Source organism: Tenrec ecaudatus, chromosome 2, assembly GCF_050624435.1.
Source record: "Tenrec ecaudatus isolate mTenEca1 chromosome 2, mTenEca1.hap1, whole genome shotgun sequence".
NCBI lineage: Eukaryota > Metazoa > Chordata > Mammalia > Afrosoricida > Tenrecidae > Tenrec > Tenrec ecaudatus.
This window is the reverse complement of record NC_134531.1, coordinates 96,895,785-96,911,391: the sequence shown is the minus strand read 5'-3', so window position 1 is coordinate 96,911,391 and position 15,607 is coordinate 96,895,785. Positions and strand designations below refer to the sequence as shown.

Genomic DNA, 15,607 nt, shown 5'->3' with positions numbered 1-15,607 from the left:
CCTGGGTATCAAGCTGGTGAGTCCCATCTAGACAACACAAAACAAGGAGGCGATTGAGAGCTTGATGCCTCAAGGTCAATAACTGCAGATTCAGTGCTCACCTCTGGGGTGCCATGAATCTGAGGCCTCAGGCAGGTGCCCCCGCCTGAGGGAGGGGTTGAAGACCAGTCGCTGCAGCCAACATTTTGGGCAGAACATTTTCTAGAACACAAGCTAGGAGAGCCACTGTATGGCGTGGCTCCACGGCCTTCAAAGACGCCTGCCGGCAGGGGCAAACTCTCAAATCTCAGAAGGGAAGGGATGTCTATTTGGCAGCTCGGGGAACGTTTAAAGAATCAGAATTTCTGGCTGGAACATCCTGGCGACAGAGCTGTATTAAGAGCTGTCCCAGAAAGTATCCGAGGCAGCGTCACTGGAAGGCAAAAGTTAACCGTTACTCGGGCTGGGCTTCCGAATGCGTTTGGCCTAGGCCTGGGCAACGGAAGGCCAACCGGTAGCAAGGAACAAACCCCACTGGTAGAACACTGAGGCAGCTTGTTTGAAAACCCAGGAGAAAGCTAAAGGGAATGGAGAGAAAAGGGAAACATTCGACTCCCGGAACGAGAGGCGGGGCTAGTTACCCAGGCCCCACCCCTCCGCGCGGTTGGAGTAGCGGGCGCCATCTTGGCAGGGTCACGTGCTCCGTTGACCCGTAGCCAAAATGGTGGACACCAGGTGGTGCCATGCTGCCAGGGCGAGATGACTCACGTGGTCCTGAACAGGCGGCCACAGCTAGCGGCCTAGAGGAAAGCCGCATGGGGCCAGCCACTGGAGACAGAGCCCTGCAGGAACCAACAGAGTTAGCGCGGGCGCACCCAGCCATCCCGCTGCCAAGAGCGCAAAACAGGCCATCGAGATGCAAAGAGGCTTGGGGTCAGGGCAGTTCCTAGCCCAATGACCCAGTCTCCCGCAAGTGTAGCACTTTTGCAGCCTGGTAAAGGCACGCAAGCTCCCGGGAAGGCAGGCACAGAGAGACAGACGTAAAATCCCGAACACCAGCAAGAATAGGCAAGAAGACAGACACAAAAGGATGGGGCTGGGCGGTACATTACGAGTGTCCCCATGAGTCGCTTCGGGGAGCCATCCACCTCCCAAATGTTACCGGAGCAGTTCAGCCTGGCTTCCTTTCCAGCTACGCGCCCTCTCCCGAGGGTGGTGAGGTGAAAAGAGTCCAGAAGGTGCCCGAAACCAGTGAGACCAGGATGGGAGGGCCCGCTCCTGGCGCCAGCTTACTTTATATATCCGAGTCACGGAGCACTACTTATGTTAGATCTCTCTGGAGCTAGATCTATACCTCGATCCTTGGCTCCACGCGAGAGAGAATTCACGCAGAAGCCTGGTTTGTGATCCAAGTGAGTTTTATGAGAGTTAGAAGAAGTATCAGGTTTTACACGGCAGCCATAGGACTCCTCCCAACCATGTAGCCTGGCTGGAAACTGCCCGGTGTCACACAAAAAGTGGCGCTCAACTCTGGGCTCCTGCCTTTTCAAGGATTCCACGGGGAGGCGTGGTGGACGACCCCTGATCAACCCCATTGGCTGAATTGAATTCACCTGGCCTATGTGGGCCAATCCAGGTTCAGCGCCCACCCATGCCTAAGGGCGGGAAACCTAAACCTCTGAGCATGTGCAGTGCGCCACTCCTTTGTTTCCATAGCTTGGCCCTCTGGGCATGCATCCCCCAGCCCTAGCTAGCCTACCTAACAAAAGCACAATAAGAGAACATCTAAGTAAGATAGGAAAAGCATCGGTTAATGAAAGTTACTCGTATGTTTGAATCCGAGAAGTAAGTTTAAATGGGCAGTTAAAAAATAAAGTTTATAAGTATCTGTCTAGTAATAACAACTGAAGAAAAAAAGCACACACCGTTTTACTTCTTTTAATATAGATGAAGTTTTTCCTGCCTCTGTATACAGTAGCTTCTGTGTGATTTAGTAGCTATTTACAGAAAACTAAGAATGGTTTTGAAAGTGATTGAGTGTCTGCCAGAGATGCAGAAGGTGAGATTTAAAAAAAGGAAGAAAAATTCTTAAAATTCCTTCCAAGTACTATGAAAGGCTCTACTCAACCTCCTTTTAGTAATACTTTAATTGCCTTGCTATGGATTTTCTGTGTGGTCTGTGTGAAATAATAATTTGAATCATACCGTGGGAAAGCTTCATAAATTCTCAACCAAAAGAAAACAAAAAACTCAAGGGAAAGCTTCATAAATTCTCAAAAAAAAAAAAAAAGGCTAGGGGCAGGAACGCGGGAGGGGTGTGGAGTAGGGACAAAGGGAGAGTAGACATGAGGGTAGGGAAATGCCCCCCTCCCCCCAGTAGGAACACAGGCAACCCAGGGGGGCAGGGGGGAGCGATGGGGCCCATCTTTCTTTCTTCCGCTAGCTGTAGGTTGCCTGCTGGGCCCCAGCAGTCTTTGTGGCCTGGCTTAAACCCATCTGCTTGTGTCTGCACATGACGGGAATTGACCGCTGACCCGGGCCCTTTCTGTGGCTGGCTCAGCAATTCGTTTCCCCTGGTAGTAATAGATGTGGGTTTGTATCTGGCTACGGATGACGCTGTAGGACATAAAAACAAAGTGGGTGCCCCCTGACTGCCTGCAGGTTGGGGAAGGGGTTGTTACCCAGCCAGGCCCAGAAGGAAACCTGATAGTCCTCTACCTACCTTCCCGTCGTGTGAGGCAGGCTGGGAAGCCTGTTTTGAAGTAGCCTTGCCCCAGAGAAATCCACATGGAGTCAGGAGGGGGCATGGGGGCAGCACTACTCACCAAGTTGAGTCAAGGTCAGATTCAAGGCCTCCTTTGACTGGAGTTGGTTAAAATATTTCTTCTAAAGCCTAATGTGATTCAGGGGTGAGCTGTTCATTTCCATCTTTGTTAAATACTCCAGGTCGCCTTTTAAAACCTCATCCCATAAACAAATTTCCTCTTCAATCCATCCTCTTGGGTGGGGAGACGGTGCCCACCTGTTTTTCAAGTTCTCAATTTACACTGCTTGTTTTTCTTGGTTCTGAGGAAGCACAGGGCCAGGGCAGCCTCCCAGACATCGCTCTGCAGTGAAGCGCTGTGCATATTTGGCCGACCAGGAACAACTACGTAATTTTTGGAGCTCGGTGCACTAGGAAACTGCAGAGCCCTTGTAAAAACAAAATAAAGCACATCAAGGGATATCAAGAGAGCGAGAGCAAAGCACTAATCTAGCTGGGGCCGGCTGTGTGCCGGCACAGAATGAACGCCCATGATTCCGGCCTGGCGCTGAAACAGAGCAGGAGCCGGGCCAGGCCTAGAGTGAGCTGAGTGAGACACTCAACTTACCATGAGAAATTTAACAGGACACCCAAATACCCAGTCATCAAGAGAAACTGGATTTTAATGCAATATTTTAAAAAATCGAAATTGTTATTGCTAAGTGTCCCCAAGTCGATTTTGATGCTAGTGACTCTCGTGTCACAGCGTAGAACTGGCCCAGAGAGTTTTTTAGGCTGTAAATTCTCCTGGAGGGTCCTTGGTGACGCAGTGATTAAGCGCCCTGCCGTTAACTGAAAGGTCGGTGCTTTGAACGCACCCGCGGCTCCCCAGGAAAGAGATGAGGCAGTCTGCTCCCCCAAGGACGCTACCTTGGGAATGCAATGGGACAATTCTCCTCTGGCCCACAGCATCACTCTATATCAGTCAGAATCAACTCTAGGGCGACAGGTTTGGTGTGGGCGGCTGGTCTTTCCAGGAGTAGACCAGCGTGCCTGTCACCCAAACTGCTGCTTGGTGAGTCCTCACCGCCAACCTGGCCCTTAGCAGCTGGGTGCTTAACTGTACCCAGCCAGGCTTCCTAAATAAAAAATAATGGACAACATACCGAAAAAGAAAAAACCTTAGGGATCCTTAACATGTTGAAAACAGGGTGTCAAATGAAAGACAGCGTCCTGTCTGTCTGTCTTGCGTCACACAGCTTATCCGTGGCCCCGGGGCAAGTGCACATCGCTCACCCTCGCCCTCGCCCAGCCCCTCAGGCCAACGTGGTTTCTCAGTACAGACAGAAACTTTCCAGGCTTCTGGATAGCAAATCTGCTGCACAAGACCTCTTTAACGTGTTGAAAGCGAGGATGTTACTTTAGGAGCAAGGGGCACCTGACCATGGTGTGCTCAGTGGCCTCAGATCCGTGTGACAATGGGACCTTGACTCCGGAGCCCGGAGAAGAATCAATGCCTTTGCATGGTGGTGCTGGTGAAGCACATTCAAAGTCCCGTGGATGCTAATGTTGGTGAGGAGAGCTTACTGTTTCTCTGGAGAAGGAGAAAAACTTGACCAAGAACTAAAACACCAAGGTAGAAAGAAAGTGATCTTCCCTAGGGAGCTTTGAACCAAGAACAAAACCGATGCAGCAGCAGAAAACTGCCTGGTGACGAAGCAGAAATCCAGGCAATCCAGAGCAGAGGAAGATGGCATCCCCTTGAGGCACATCTCTCTGGGAAGGTTCTGAGAGAGGCAAAGTGTTGAGAAATGTGAGAAAGGTTTCTGGTCTCTTCTCACCAGAATTGTGGGTCCGGAGGACTTAAGGAGGAGTCCCTGTATTGCACAGTAGTTAAGCAGTTAGTTGCTAAATGGAAGGTTGGTGGTTCGAATCCACCCAGAGGGGCCTTGGGAGACTACCTGGACGGCCTGATGATCTGTTCTGAATGATGACGGGCCTGAGCCAACTGTGAATCAGTTCCGTTCAGCACACGGTGTGGTCACAAGTCGGAATCGACTGGACCGCAAACAAAGATAACCAAGTCTCAGGGGTGTTGTCGGTGAGAATGACGGACGTTTATCTGCGACGTGGTAGCAGTTTATAGGAAGGAGAGCTGAGAAGATGTTGGAGAAGAAGTGTGTGTTTCTAAGACAACACTTGTGAGTGGATGGAATCAAGAGGATCCAGGAGTGGGAATCTCTCTTTCTCCCTCTCTCCCCTCTCTCTGTGTCATCCTTGTCTCTGGTGGAGTCGTGAGTTACAGGTTGGGTTGCTGACACAGGGCAACTGTTCAAACCCACCAGCCCCCGAGCAGGAGAAAGAGGAGACTTTCTGCCCCTGCAGAGATGTACAGATTCAAAAAGCAAAGAAGCAGCTGTGATTTGGGTCAGTATGAGTCAAAACGGAGTCAATGCAGTGAGGCTTCTTAAGGAATGAGCATTGCTTCAGATACGCTGTTTCTCACACTGGACTACATGCGTCGAGGGAAAGGCCCAGGGGGATTATGGAAAGCCACAGAATAAACCCGGCCTTATCTTCTAAGGTTGTCAATTTTACTGGGGAGAATCAGGTAAAGAAATGGGAATCATAGTATTTTGTTCTTTTTCCTACTTTAAAAAATGGAACACAAAATTCAAATGCATTCTTAACATAAAACAAGAAACTAAAAGCCAGTTCTTATTTGCAAACATCTGCCCTGCTCTCACACATTGAGAAACTGCTTCCACATCAGTAGAGTAAGACCCTCCCTACTCAGGCTAATCAGTGCAAAGTACGGGGTGAGTCACATGTAGTGCAGGGGTAGAAAATTTTTGTGTCACATGCTTTGGACAGGCTATCAGGAGAGACCAGTCTTTGGAAGAGCTAAAGTGGAGGGGCAGCGAAAAAGAGGAAGGCCTTCCACAAGATGGGTTGACATAGGCTGTCAGCAACAGACCCAAACATAACAATCTGAGGATGGTGCAGGACTGGGCAGGGTTTGGGTCTGACATAGATATACAGGGTCACTATGTGTCAGAACCAACTCAACCACCACCACCACCAATCTGGTGGAAGTCCCTAGGTGGCCCAAATGGTGAAATGCTGGAATGCTAACAGAATGATTGGTGGTTTCAGCCCAGAAGGAAAACTGAGTGATATGCTTCGGGAAGCTTGCAGCCACAAACCCCCATGGGATGATGTCCTACGCTGCTGAGCACGGGGTTGCCCGGACTCAGAATGTGACGTGGGCAGCAGAACAAATTCCCTCCCTCTGCCAGGGGGACAGATAGAGAAGTCCCGAGTGAGAAGAGCATTTGGTTTGTGAAGCAAACCAGTGCCAGGCTCCCAAAGCATCCTGTGGATGTGGCAGTGAGATTCTGGATGGGGATAGGAAGAAGTGGTGGAGACAGGAAATGAGACCCTAGGAGAAGGTACTGGGTCTCCACATTGGGGGGCGGGGTAGAGGGAGCGGGGGAGATCAGCCCGTATTCTTACTGTATCTGAGTTCATGGAAACCAGTGCTTTTGCTTTTACGGAGGCTTCTGTGAGCCCTTGGAGAGCATATTATACAGGGAAACTGAGGCAGACATCCCCAACTGGACCTCAGAAGAAAAGAAGAAAGCATTAGATTCTACTGGCAGCTTTTGACACGAGACAACGCAGTCTAATTTACTGGCAATCTTCTCGTTGGAAATACTACCAAGTAATAGGAAGATGTCTGGGCTTGCAGTCATTAAGTGTTTCATAATCATTGATATTTTTCTGATCCATGAGACGTCGGGACAGTTAATGAAATAGCAGCCAGATTTTTGGAGTGTGCATAGGAAAGTTATCCAAAAGTTAAGGGTTTGCAATTGTTTTTATGACTAGAAAGTTAATTACAGGCCACCTTTGGGTGCCACGTGAAGCCTGTCCCTGTGTTTTCCAGGCGAATTTGTATGTCAGTTGTAAGAGGGGCACACAGTCCTTATTGACCTGATTCTAGTGTCAGAGGAGCCCTCGTGGCACAGTGGCTGGGCACTGGCGGCTACCTCCAAGGTCAGTAGTTGTAAACCACCAACTTCTCCTAGAGAGAAAGGTGAGGCTTTCCACCCCCTGACAGACATAGTCTTAGAACCCCACAGGAGCACTGCTGCCATGTCCTACAGGGTCGCTATGAGTCAGAATTGATTCAATGACAGTGAGTTTTAACGCAAGAGAAGTCCAGATGTCGCCATTTTATCGCGCAAATGCAAATACAGCAGGGAAGGGAGGGAGAATGCTCCAGAAGCCTGGAAACGCCAGACTTTAAAAAGTTCTAGAGTGTCTGACAATAGTCATATTCTGTTTCCCAGGGAGATCTGAGGATCAGCGCTTCACCCTCCTCATTTCTCCCGGACAGTCTTTGCGTCACATTGTTGCTTTCGAGACAATGACAGGTGTTTGGTTTTGCAGGAGCTGATGACCATTTTCCAGCTCTTGCACTGGAACGGGAGCCTGAAGGCCCTGCGTGAAACGAAGTGCTCCCGGCAGGTGAGAATGCCCCGCGCAGGTTCGCATGAAGGGTGTGCTGCCGGCGACTCAGTCTCTGTGAGCGCCGCCTGCAGCCGGCCTTTTTTCCTGTTTAAATTTGATCACTTACTGATTGAGTCTGAGTAGAGGGCACTATGGAAAATAGATATACATCCGTTGAAGCTGGGTCGGGTCTTATACACACCGTAAGGAGGATTTTGACAGGGCATCTGGCTGATTCAGACATCTAAATACAGGCATGTACATATGCAAATATACTTACATATGACCATGGGGAAATAGACCTATTGCATATATTTATAGGTTTAGTATTAAGGTAGCAGATGGGCATTGGGCCTCCACTCAAGTACTCCCTCAATGCAAGAACACTTTGTTCTATTAAACTGGCATTCCATGATGCTTACCTTCCCAACACGATGGCTGAAGACAAATCGGTGCATAAGCAAATATGGTGAAGAAAGCTGATGGTGCTTGGCTATCAAAAGATATAGCATCTGGAGTCTTGAAGGCTTGAAGATAAATGAGCAGCCATCTAGCTGAGAAGCAACAAAGCCCACATGGAAGAAGCACACCAGCCTGTGTGACCATGAGGTGTCAATGGGATCAGGTATCAGGAATCAAAGAACAACAAAAAAAATCATATCATTGTGAATGAGGAGTGCTGAGTAGGGACCCAAAGCCCATGTGCAGGCAACTGGACATCCCCTTACAGAAGGGTCTCGGGGAGGAGACGAGCCAGTCAGGGTGCAGTATAGCAATAATGAAACATACAACTTTCCTCTAGTTTTTTAATGCTTCCTCCCCGCCCCACCCCAACTATCATGATCCCAATTCTACCTTACAAATCCCGCTAGACCAGAGGATGTATGTACACTGGTACAGATAAGATCTGGAAACACAGGGAATCCAGGACAGATGAACCCCTCGGAGGGTGGAGGGAATGTGGGGTAGAAAGGGGAAACCGATTACAAGGATCTACATATAACCTCCTCCCTGGGGGAGGGACAACAGAAAAGTGGGTGAAGGGATACATCAGACAGTGTAAGACATGACAAAATAATAATAATTTATAAATTATCAAGGGGTAAGAGAAAGGTGGGGGAGAAAGTGGGAACCTATCACAATGATCTACATATAACCCCCACTCTGGGGGACAGACAACAGAAAAGTGGGTGAAAGGAGACATTGGTCAATGTAAGACATGAAAAAATAATAATAATTTATCAAATAATAAAAAATTATCAAAGGTATGATGGAGGCAGGGAAGGAGGGGAAAATGAGGAACTGATGCCAAGGGCTCAAGTAGAAAGCAAATGTTTTGAGAATGATGATGGCAGCAAATATACAAATGTGCTTGACACAATGGATGTATGTATGGATTGTGATAGGAGTTGTAAGATCCTCCCATAAAAGGATTTTTTTTTTAAGTGGCATCGTGATTACCAGTGCAGCTGCTAACTACAAAGTCAGCAGTTCGAAACCATCAGCCACTCTTTGGGAGCCAGAGAAAGCTTTCTACTCCTGTAAACATTTACAGTCTCATAAATTCAAAGGGGAGGTCCACCTTGCTCTGTAAGGTTGCTATGAGCCAGAGTGTGTGTGTTTTAATCCTCCACAGACTCAGTCTTCCTTCCCCCACCTTTAAATTACCTTGACAGGTAGTCGTAGATTTGTGAGAACATCAGGGCCATCTGCTGAGGAATGCAGCGAGCGGGGAGGCAGCCGTGGCATTTGCTGTGGATGGCAGTCCCAGGAGTTGGTAGTTGTTCTTTGCTTTAAAAGTCTGCCTTTGAAGATGTCAGAGATGGAAAAGAAAAAAACGAGTAGCCGAACATGGCTTTGGCGATTTCTTTTCTTCTTTTCCTTTGATTTTTATAGAAGGCCTTGAAATATGTGGGGTTGGTTATAAACACTTTTCCATGATTGTTTTAAATTTGTTAAGGTTATAAATAAATACCATATGTTCTTTAAAATAAGCAATGAATCCACTCTCTGCAATCTTCTTAAAGTGCATCCGTCAAAGCTTATATAGGATTCTAGCAATGTATTTTCATGTGTTTCACTGGGAAATTATCAGGCACTGGCTCAAATAAAAGAGAACATGTACCCCACAGGTGCCTTTATTGTATCAATCACGATAATGCCTACATTCCAGAATACGTTTTTTAAAGTTCTCTCTGTACTTGTTGTGAGCCATTTGGACTGTGTGAGCTAACATCCCAGCAGTCAGGAAGTTGGGATTACTGGTTTCTAAGTCTTCTCATGAGGTTCCCTGGACTAAAAAAGCTTCCTGCTTATTAGGCTTCTGCACTGGGATGTAGCGCAAACCAATTCTGCCCAGCCCCTCAGTGTTTCCCCCTCTCTGTTTCTCCAGAGGCCACTGCTGAGCCAGATGGTTCAACGGCTGATAAAGGTGGTCTTCCCACCACCTCGGGTGTTATAGGAATGCATTTTCACAGGAAGCTTGCATTTTCCAGGACGGTCAGAGCTTTGATTGGTCAGCATTATTTATTTCATCATTCCTGGAGGTGGTGTTTTGAATCCACCACTTCCAGTTTGCCCCCTGCATCATTTGTTTTGGGGTTTTTTTTAATCATTTTATTGGGGGCTCATACAACTCTTATCACAATCCATACACCCATCCATTGTATAAACCTCATCATTCTCAAAACATTTGTTCGCCACGTAAGTCCCTGGCATTAGCTCCTCATTTTTCCCGCTTCTTCCCCCCTCCCTCTTCCCCCATAAACCTTTGATAATTTATAAATTATTATTATTTTGCCATATCTTTCACTGTCCAATGTCTCCCTCCCTTCACCCACTTTTCTGTTGTCCGTCTCTAAGAGAAGAGATTATATGGAGATCCTTGTAATCGGTTCCCCCTTTCCACCCTACGCTCCCTCCACCCTCCTGGTATCGCCACTCTCAGCACTGGTCCTAAAGGGATCATTCACCCTGGATTCCCTGTGTTTCCAACTAGGCAGATTTGTAAGGTAGAATTGGGATCATGTTAGTGGGGGGAGGAAGCATTTAAGAACTAGAGGAAAGTTGTATGTTTCATGGTTGCTATACTGCATCCTGACTGGCTCATCTCCTCCCCTGCATCATTTGGTTTCTAAGGGGTGTGGCTTCAGTTTGTAAACGTGCGTTCAGTTGATGCTCTCAGCTGCCAAATCAAAGGGTGGAATTGAGTCCCCCACAAGGAAGCTTCAGAATAAGGCCCGGTGTTCTGCTTCTGAAAATCACCCTTTAGGACCCAAGGGAACACAGCGCTACGCTGACACACCTGGGCTCACCGTGAATAGGAATCGATTTGACGGCCATTGTTTTTGCTGGTTCGTTGCTGTCTTTGGGTGAGGGAAGGTACAGAAAGAAGCAAGGAAGGTCGTGAGTTCGGTGTCTCTGTTACACTCTGCTTACACTCTGGACTTTTGTCTCTTGGTCCCCAGGAAGTCATCTCCTACTACTCCCAGTATTCCCTAGATGAAAAGATGCGAAGCCACATGGCCCTGGACTGGATCATGAAGGAGCGGGAGTCGCCTGGAATCCTCTCTCAAGAGCTTCGGATAGCCCTGAGGCAGTTGGAGGAAGCCAGAAAGGCAGGACAGGAACTGCGCTTTTACAAAGAGAAGAAGGAAATCCTGAGCTTAGCCCTGACGCAGACCTACAGTGACCCTGACCCGTCCTCGCCCAGTGACGACCAGCTGAGCCTCACGGCCCTGTGTGGCTATCACTAGCCAGGCTTAGCCAGGTCGCAGGTGTCCCAAGGATGGCAGAGGCTGGACTCTAGTGTGAGGAAACTCACAGCAGGAGATCACTGGCGGCATTAGTGTCCGTACTTACTTCCTGAGGCTGTACTGATCCTCCCCACACATTCCAGTCAAACGAGCAGTAGGTCTCTTACCCAGGGCCATTGAGTCAACCTCTCACCTGATGTGATCTTTCCATCACACTTCATAGCCCCAGCTCAGCCTGAAAGGATGGAGGCAGGATTATTCGGAAAATGCTTTCCAAGCTTGGCTCCACCCTGAAGCCTGGCTGGCAGGTGCCTTTCTGGATGATATACTCTTATGTTTCAAAGAATGGACCAGAACAGCGTCCCCCTTAAGCACAGCAGCCAGGAATGAGGGAAGAAGTTTATTAGCAATTTTAATGATACTTGGAATTAAATAAACAGTATGGATTGTTGTTGTTTTTTAAAACATACAAGGGTCAGAGTCTCTTCCTAAACTTTGTAAATTAAACAGTGTCTTACATCCTACTGTGTATAATCCAAAACTATGGTGGGGATTTTATCTGGACATTATTGTATTATCAGATAGCTTGAACTACTCAGCATATAAGAATACTGCATACACTGAATGTGACTTCAAATACCATTGTTAATTCACCCCTTTCCTTAATGGAGATAAATTCCACCTAAGACTCTGAATGAGTAGTCCATTTTTAGGAGACCCACAATAATCATGTTCATTTTTCATTTAGAAATAGGTCATTTGAAAACATTTGCTCTTATTTTTACCATCACAGGCCCATATCTGTAGCAGCAAAAATCACAGGGATTTTTAAGGCTTCAAGCAGTTTGAAGAATCATAAATGCATAACAAATAGTGCTTGCATTTTATATTAGTCTCTCAGGAATGAGAGATAGATCATTAGCTATCTTTGTTGTTCAAGACAACGAACAGCTCAAACGTAATGTCATGATTGTGTTTAGGTGCAGTAAGCTTTAAGTAGAGAGAGGCTATCACAACCTCAATTTGTAAATGGCTTTCAAGTCAATCAATTGATGGGGGTATCAAAAGTAAATGCAAATTAGATTTTCATTATTTCTTGATCATTCAGTTCTTAAATGGCAGCAACATTGATTTTTAAATGTTCATAGGTATTTCTATATCGGTAGCAGAAAAGGGATTATTCTAAAATTTGTCCAAAGATGCAAATTAAATATAAAGAAAATGTTTTCCTGAATTTTAAACAAAAAGTAAAGTGTCTATTTCTCAGGCTTTATGAGAATTCAGGCTAACCTTCCTAAAGGCAAAAGCCAGGATATAAAAGTAGGGTGTTTTAGCTTCCTAGCTAAATGTGTACAAAGGCAATGGTCGCTCCTTTTGTTCTCTTGACAGGTGCTATCGAAAGCTGTGCCGTGGCATTGAGTCATTTTTGACTCACATCACAGGGTACCACTGTCCTGAGGATTTTCTGGGCTGTAAAGGGGGATGGGAATGTCCAGCCCACGGGGATGAACAAGGCCTTTGACATCATCCCATACACCTCACCACAAGAAGCAATGCTAGCCACCACATTAGGGGTGAGTTAATTACAAGTTGGACCAAATGTACAGGCTAATTTTTAAATTGATGTTTGTATGGTCCACAAATGGTGCTATAATATACAAATGGCCCTTGACAAGCAAAACAATTCCCAACCCTTGCTGTAAAGGATTACAAATAGGGGTACCTCCCCCAAATGGATTTTTTTCAAAGCTATGTATTTACATTTTTTTTTTTTTTTTACAAAACAACCGTATCACCCTCAAAGTACTCTCCATCGCACTTAAAACATTTGGCAAATCTGTGATTCCATTCTTGGAAACATTTTTCAAATGCATCTTTCTCTTCTTCACCTCTTCTGTGTCATCAAATTGCTATCCTTTCATGTCCCCCTTCATTTGTGGAAACAAGTCAAATGAGTAAGGTCAGATGAGTAAGGTGTGTGGGGCAAGAGAGGCATGCTGTTTTTTTGTCAAAAACAAAAAACTGGTGCACTGAGATGACGGTGTGAGCTGAGATGGTTGTGTGAGCAGTCGCATTGCCATGGTGGCAGAACCAGTCCCCCGTCTACCACAAATCAGGCATTTTTGTGTGTGTGTGGTATACTGTTCCTCAATCTTTTCAGAACCTCTAAAGAGAAAACTTGATTAACAGTCTGACCTGGTAGAACAAACTCCAAATGAACTATTAGTTGACATTTTCATCCATTCGAGAAGTTAGTTGACAGATGTCCAGAACAAGGTTTGTCATCAATTGACATTTCACCGTTTTTGAAATGAGAGAACCGCTGTACACTTGAGTTTTTCCCATCGTGCTGTCCTTGTCAGCTGTTCAACATCACAACAGGCTCTGCTGCATTTTTCCCAAGCAGGAATCAAAATTTCACAACTGCACGCTGTTCTCTTAAATTGGCCACCACAAAACTGAGGTTCAAGTGAAAGTGCTTTTATGAAAAAATTCACTGTCACCAGAGGGAAACTTCCCAGGTGACACCACTAGGTGCACTAACTCAAAGTGAGTTGCTGGATGTTCGCCTAACAGGAAAAATGCATAATTCAAAACCTCCTAGTGTAATTCCATTTTGGGGGGGTTCCCCCCTGTATATTGGAACTGCCTCGATGGCAGTGACTAATCTCCCCAGGATTGTATTTCCAAGTCTTTCTTTCCAGGAGCTGCTAGTAAGAGTTGAAAGACCAACCTTCCAGTTGGCAGCTAAGCAGTTACCTCTTATGCCATGAGGACTTTTTTGTTATATATTTTAGAATTAAATTTTTATAATTAAAAACAACTTCACATCATTACATTTTTCACACCAGGGGAAAATTTAGTTCCATATTTGTCCTACTCAGATATTCTGAAAAGGTTGTCTGTGGTGCCATTCAGTCTGTTCCACCTCTGAAGGACTCTGTGCGCACAACAGAATGAAACACTGCCTGGTCCTGCGTGATCCTCACAACTGTTGCTAGACTAACCCCATTGTTGCAGCCACTGGGTCAATCCATCTTGATAAGTGAGCGTCCTCTTCACCTGTGCCAGGACTGATGTTCCTTTCCAGAGACTGGTCTCGTTTGATAACAAGTCCAAAGTGCTTTAGATGAAATCGTGCCATCCTCAATTCTAAGGAGCATTCTGGCTGTACTTCTTCCAAGACAGATTTGCTTGCTCTTTTAGTGGCCCGTGGTACTTCCAGTATCCTTCACCCACCCATTATTCAAACATGACAAGTCTTCATTGCCCAACTTTCACCTTTGTATGAGGCGATTACACATGCTGCGAGTTTGGTCAGGTGCACCTTAGTCCTCAAAGCTTGCGCAATTTTAAATAAATCCCATCTTAAGATAAGATTTACACTAAAATCACACTCTTACCTATCGTGAAAGTAACTGTTACCTACAACTCCAGTCCACCAATATTTTAAAAGTCAAAATAGTCTAAAATGAAGGAAAATTTATATTTCAATAAAGTTTTCCATGAAGTCACTGGAGCTCTGATGGCATGGCAGTTACCCAAGGTCAGCAGTTCGAAAGCACCCACTCTCCATGAGGAGGATGAGGCTATCTGCCCCCAGAGTGACTGTCAGGAGCTCCCAGGGCGACGGCCTCAGGAGCTCCCAGAGTGACAGTCTCAGGAGCTCCCAGAGTGACAGTCTCAGGAGCTTCCAGGGTGACGGTCTCTGGAGCTCCCAGGGCGACGGTCTCAGGAGCTCCCAGGGGCAGTGCTGTCCCGTCCGGTTGGGTTGAGACGAGTCAACAGCAGGGAGTTGAAGTTCTTACGATGTCACTACACTTATGTGTGTTTGTGGAAAAGCCTGAGCCTCCATGACAGGTGTGACTCAAATTACGTAACCATGACTGCATTGGCAGCCTTTGGAAATGATCACCTGACGTGGGACCGGGATCAAATGGAACAAGAGTGAGTTTACTGGCTATACTACCTTTTGAAAAGTGAACGTGCTCTGTGAACGGAAAGAAACGGTCTCAGTGGGCCACCACCCACCTTTCCCAGGCTTGCCAAACCACTCATGCGTCCTGGATGATGGGGAAGCCATGGCGAAAGAAACAAATGTCAAAATTATTGTCAATATGGGTTCCTCTAAAATCAATTTTAAAAGATCTAAGGGCCTTTCACTGCACCATGTACGTGTCTCTCATCTTGACTCGGGGAAGAGTAGGGCTGAAGAGCAACAATGGTTCATTTTTGTTCTTTTCTGTAACTTGTTCGCAATGGCACAGTGGGTTCAAAATGTGCTTGGGGGTCTAGAGGCTCCTCTAAACTTCAGGGGTGCTGACTCTACCCTGATTGCCTCTACACCCTTTAGAAATCAGATAAAAACCATGGGTCTCCCCTAAAAAAAATAGACCTTTGATGTCTTAAATACCAAAATCAAACTTAATACCACTTGTGTCTATTTCAACTCACAGCAAGTCTATGAAAACAAATGAATTAAAACTTGAAATCACTGTAGTTGGGTATCTTCTGGCTCATAAGCAGCCTTGGTGGCATAATGGGCTATGCATTGGACTGCTAACTCCGCCTCAGCAGTTTCTCAAACCACCGGCCCCTCCCCGGGAAAGAGAAG

General features: G+C 46.4%; 1 protein-coding gene across 1 annotated transcript in view; it reads left to right on the top strand.

Annotated features, from left to right (window-relative positions):
- The window catches only part of LIX1 (limb and CNS expressed 1), a 63,252-nt gene extending 52,260 nt beyond the window's left edge, over positions 1-10,992 (top strand). Inside the window, exons 5-6 of the mRNA XM_075543076.1 lie at positions 7,178-7,255; positions 10,705-10,992. Of these exons, the coding sequence (XP_075399191.1) occupies positions 7,178-7,255; positions 10,705-10,992 (366 nt within the window). The remainder of the gene's footprint in view (positions 1-7,177; positions 7,256-10,704) is intronic.
- The last annotated feature ends 4,615 nt before the right edge of the window (positions 10,993-15,607 follow it).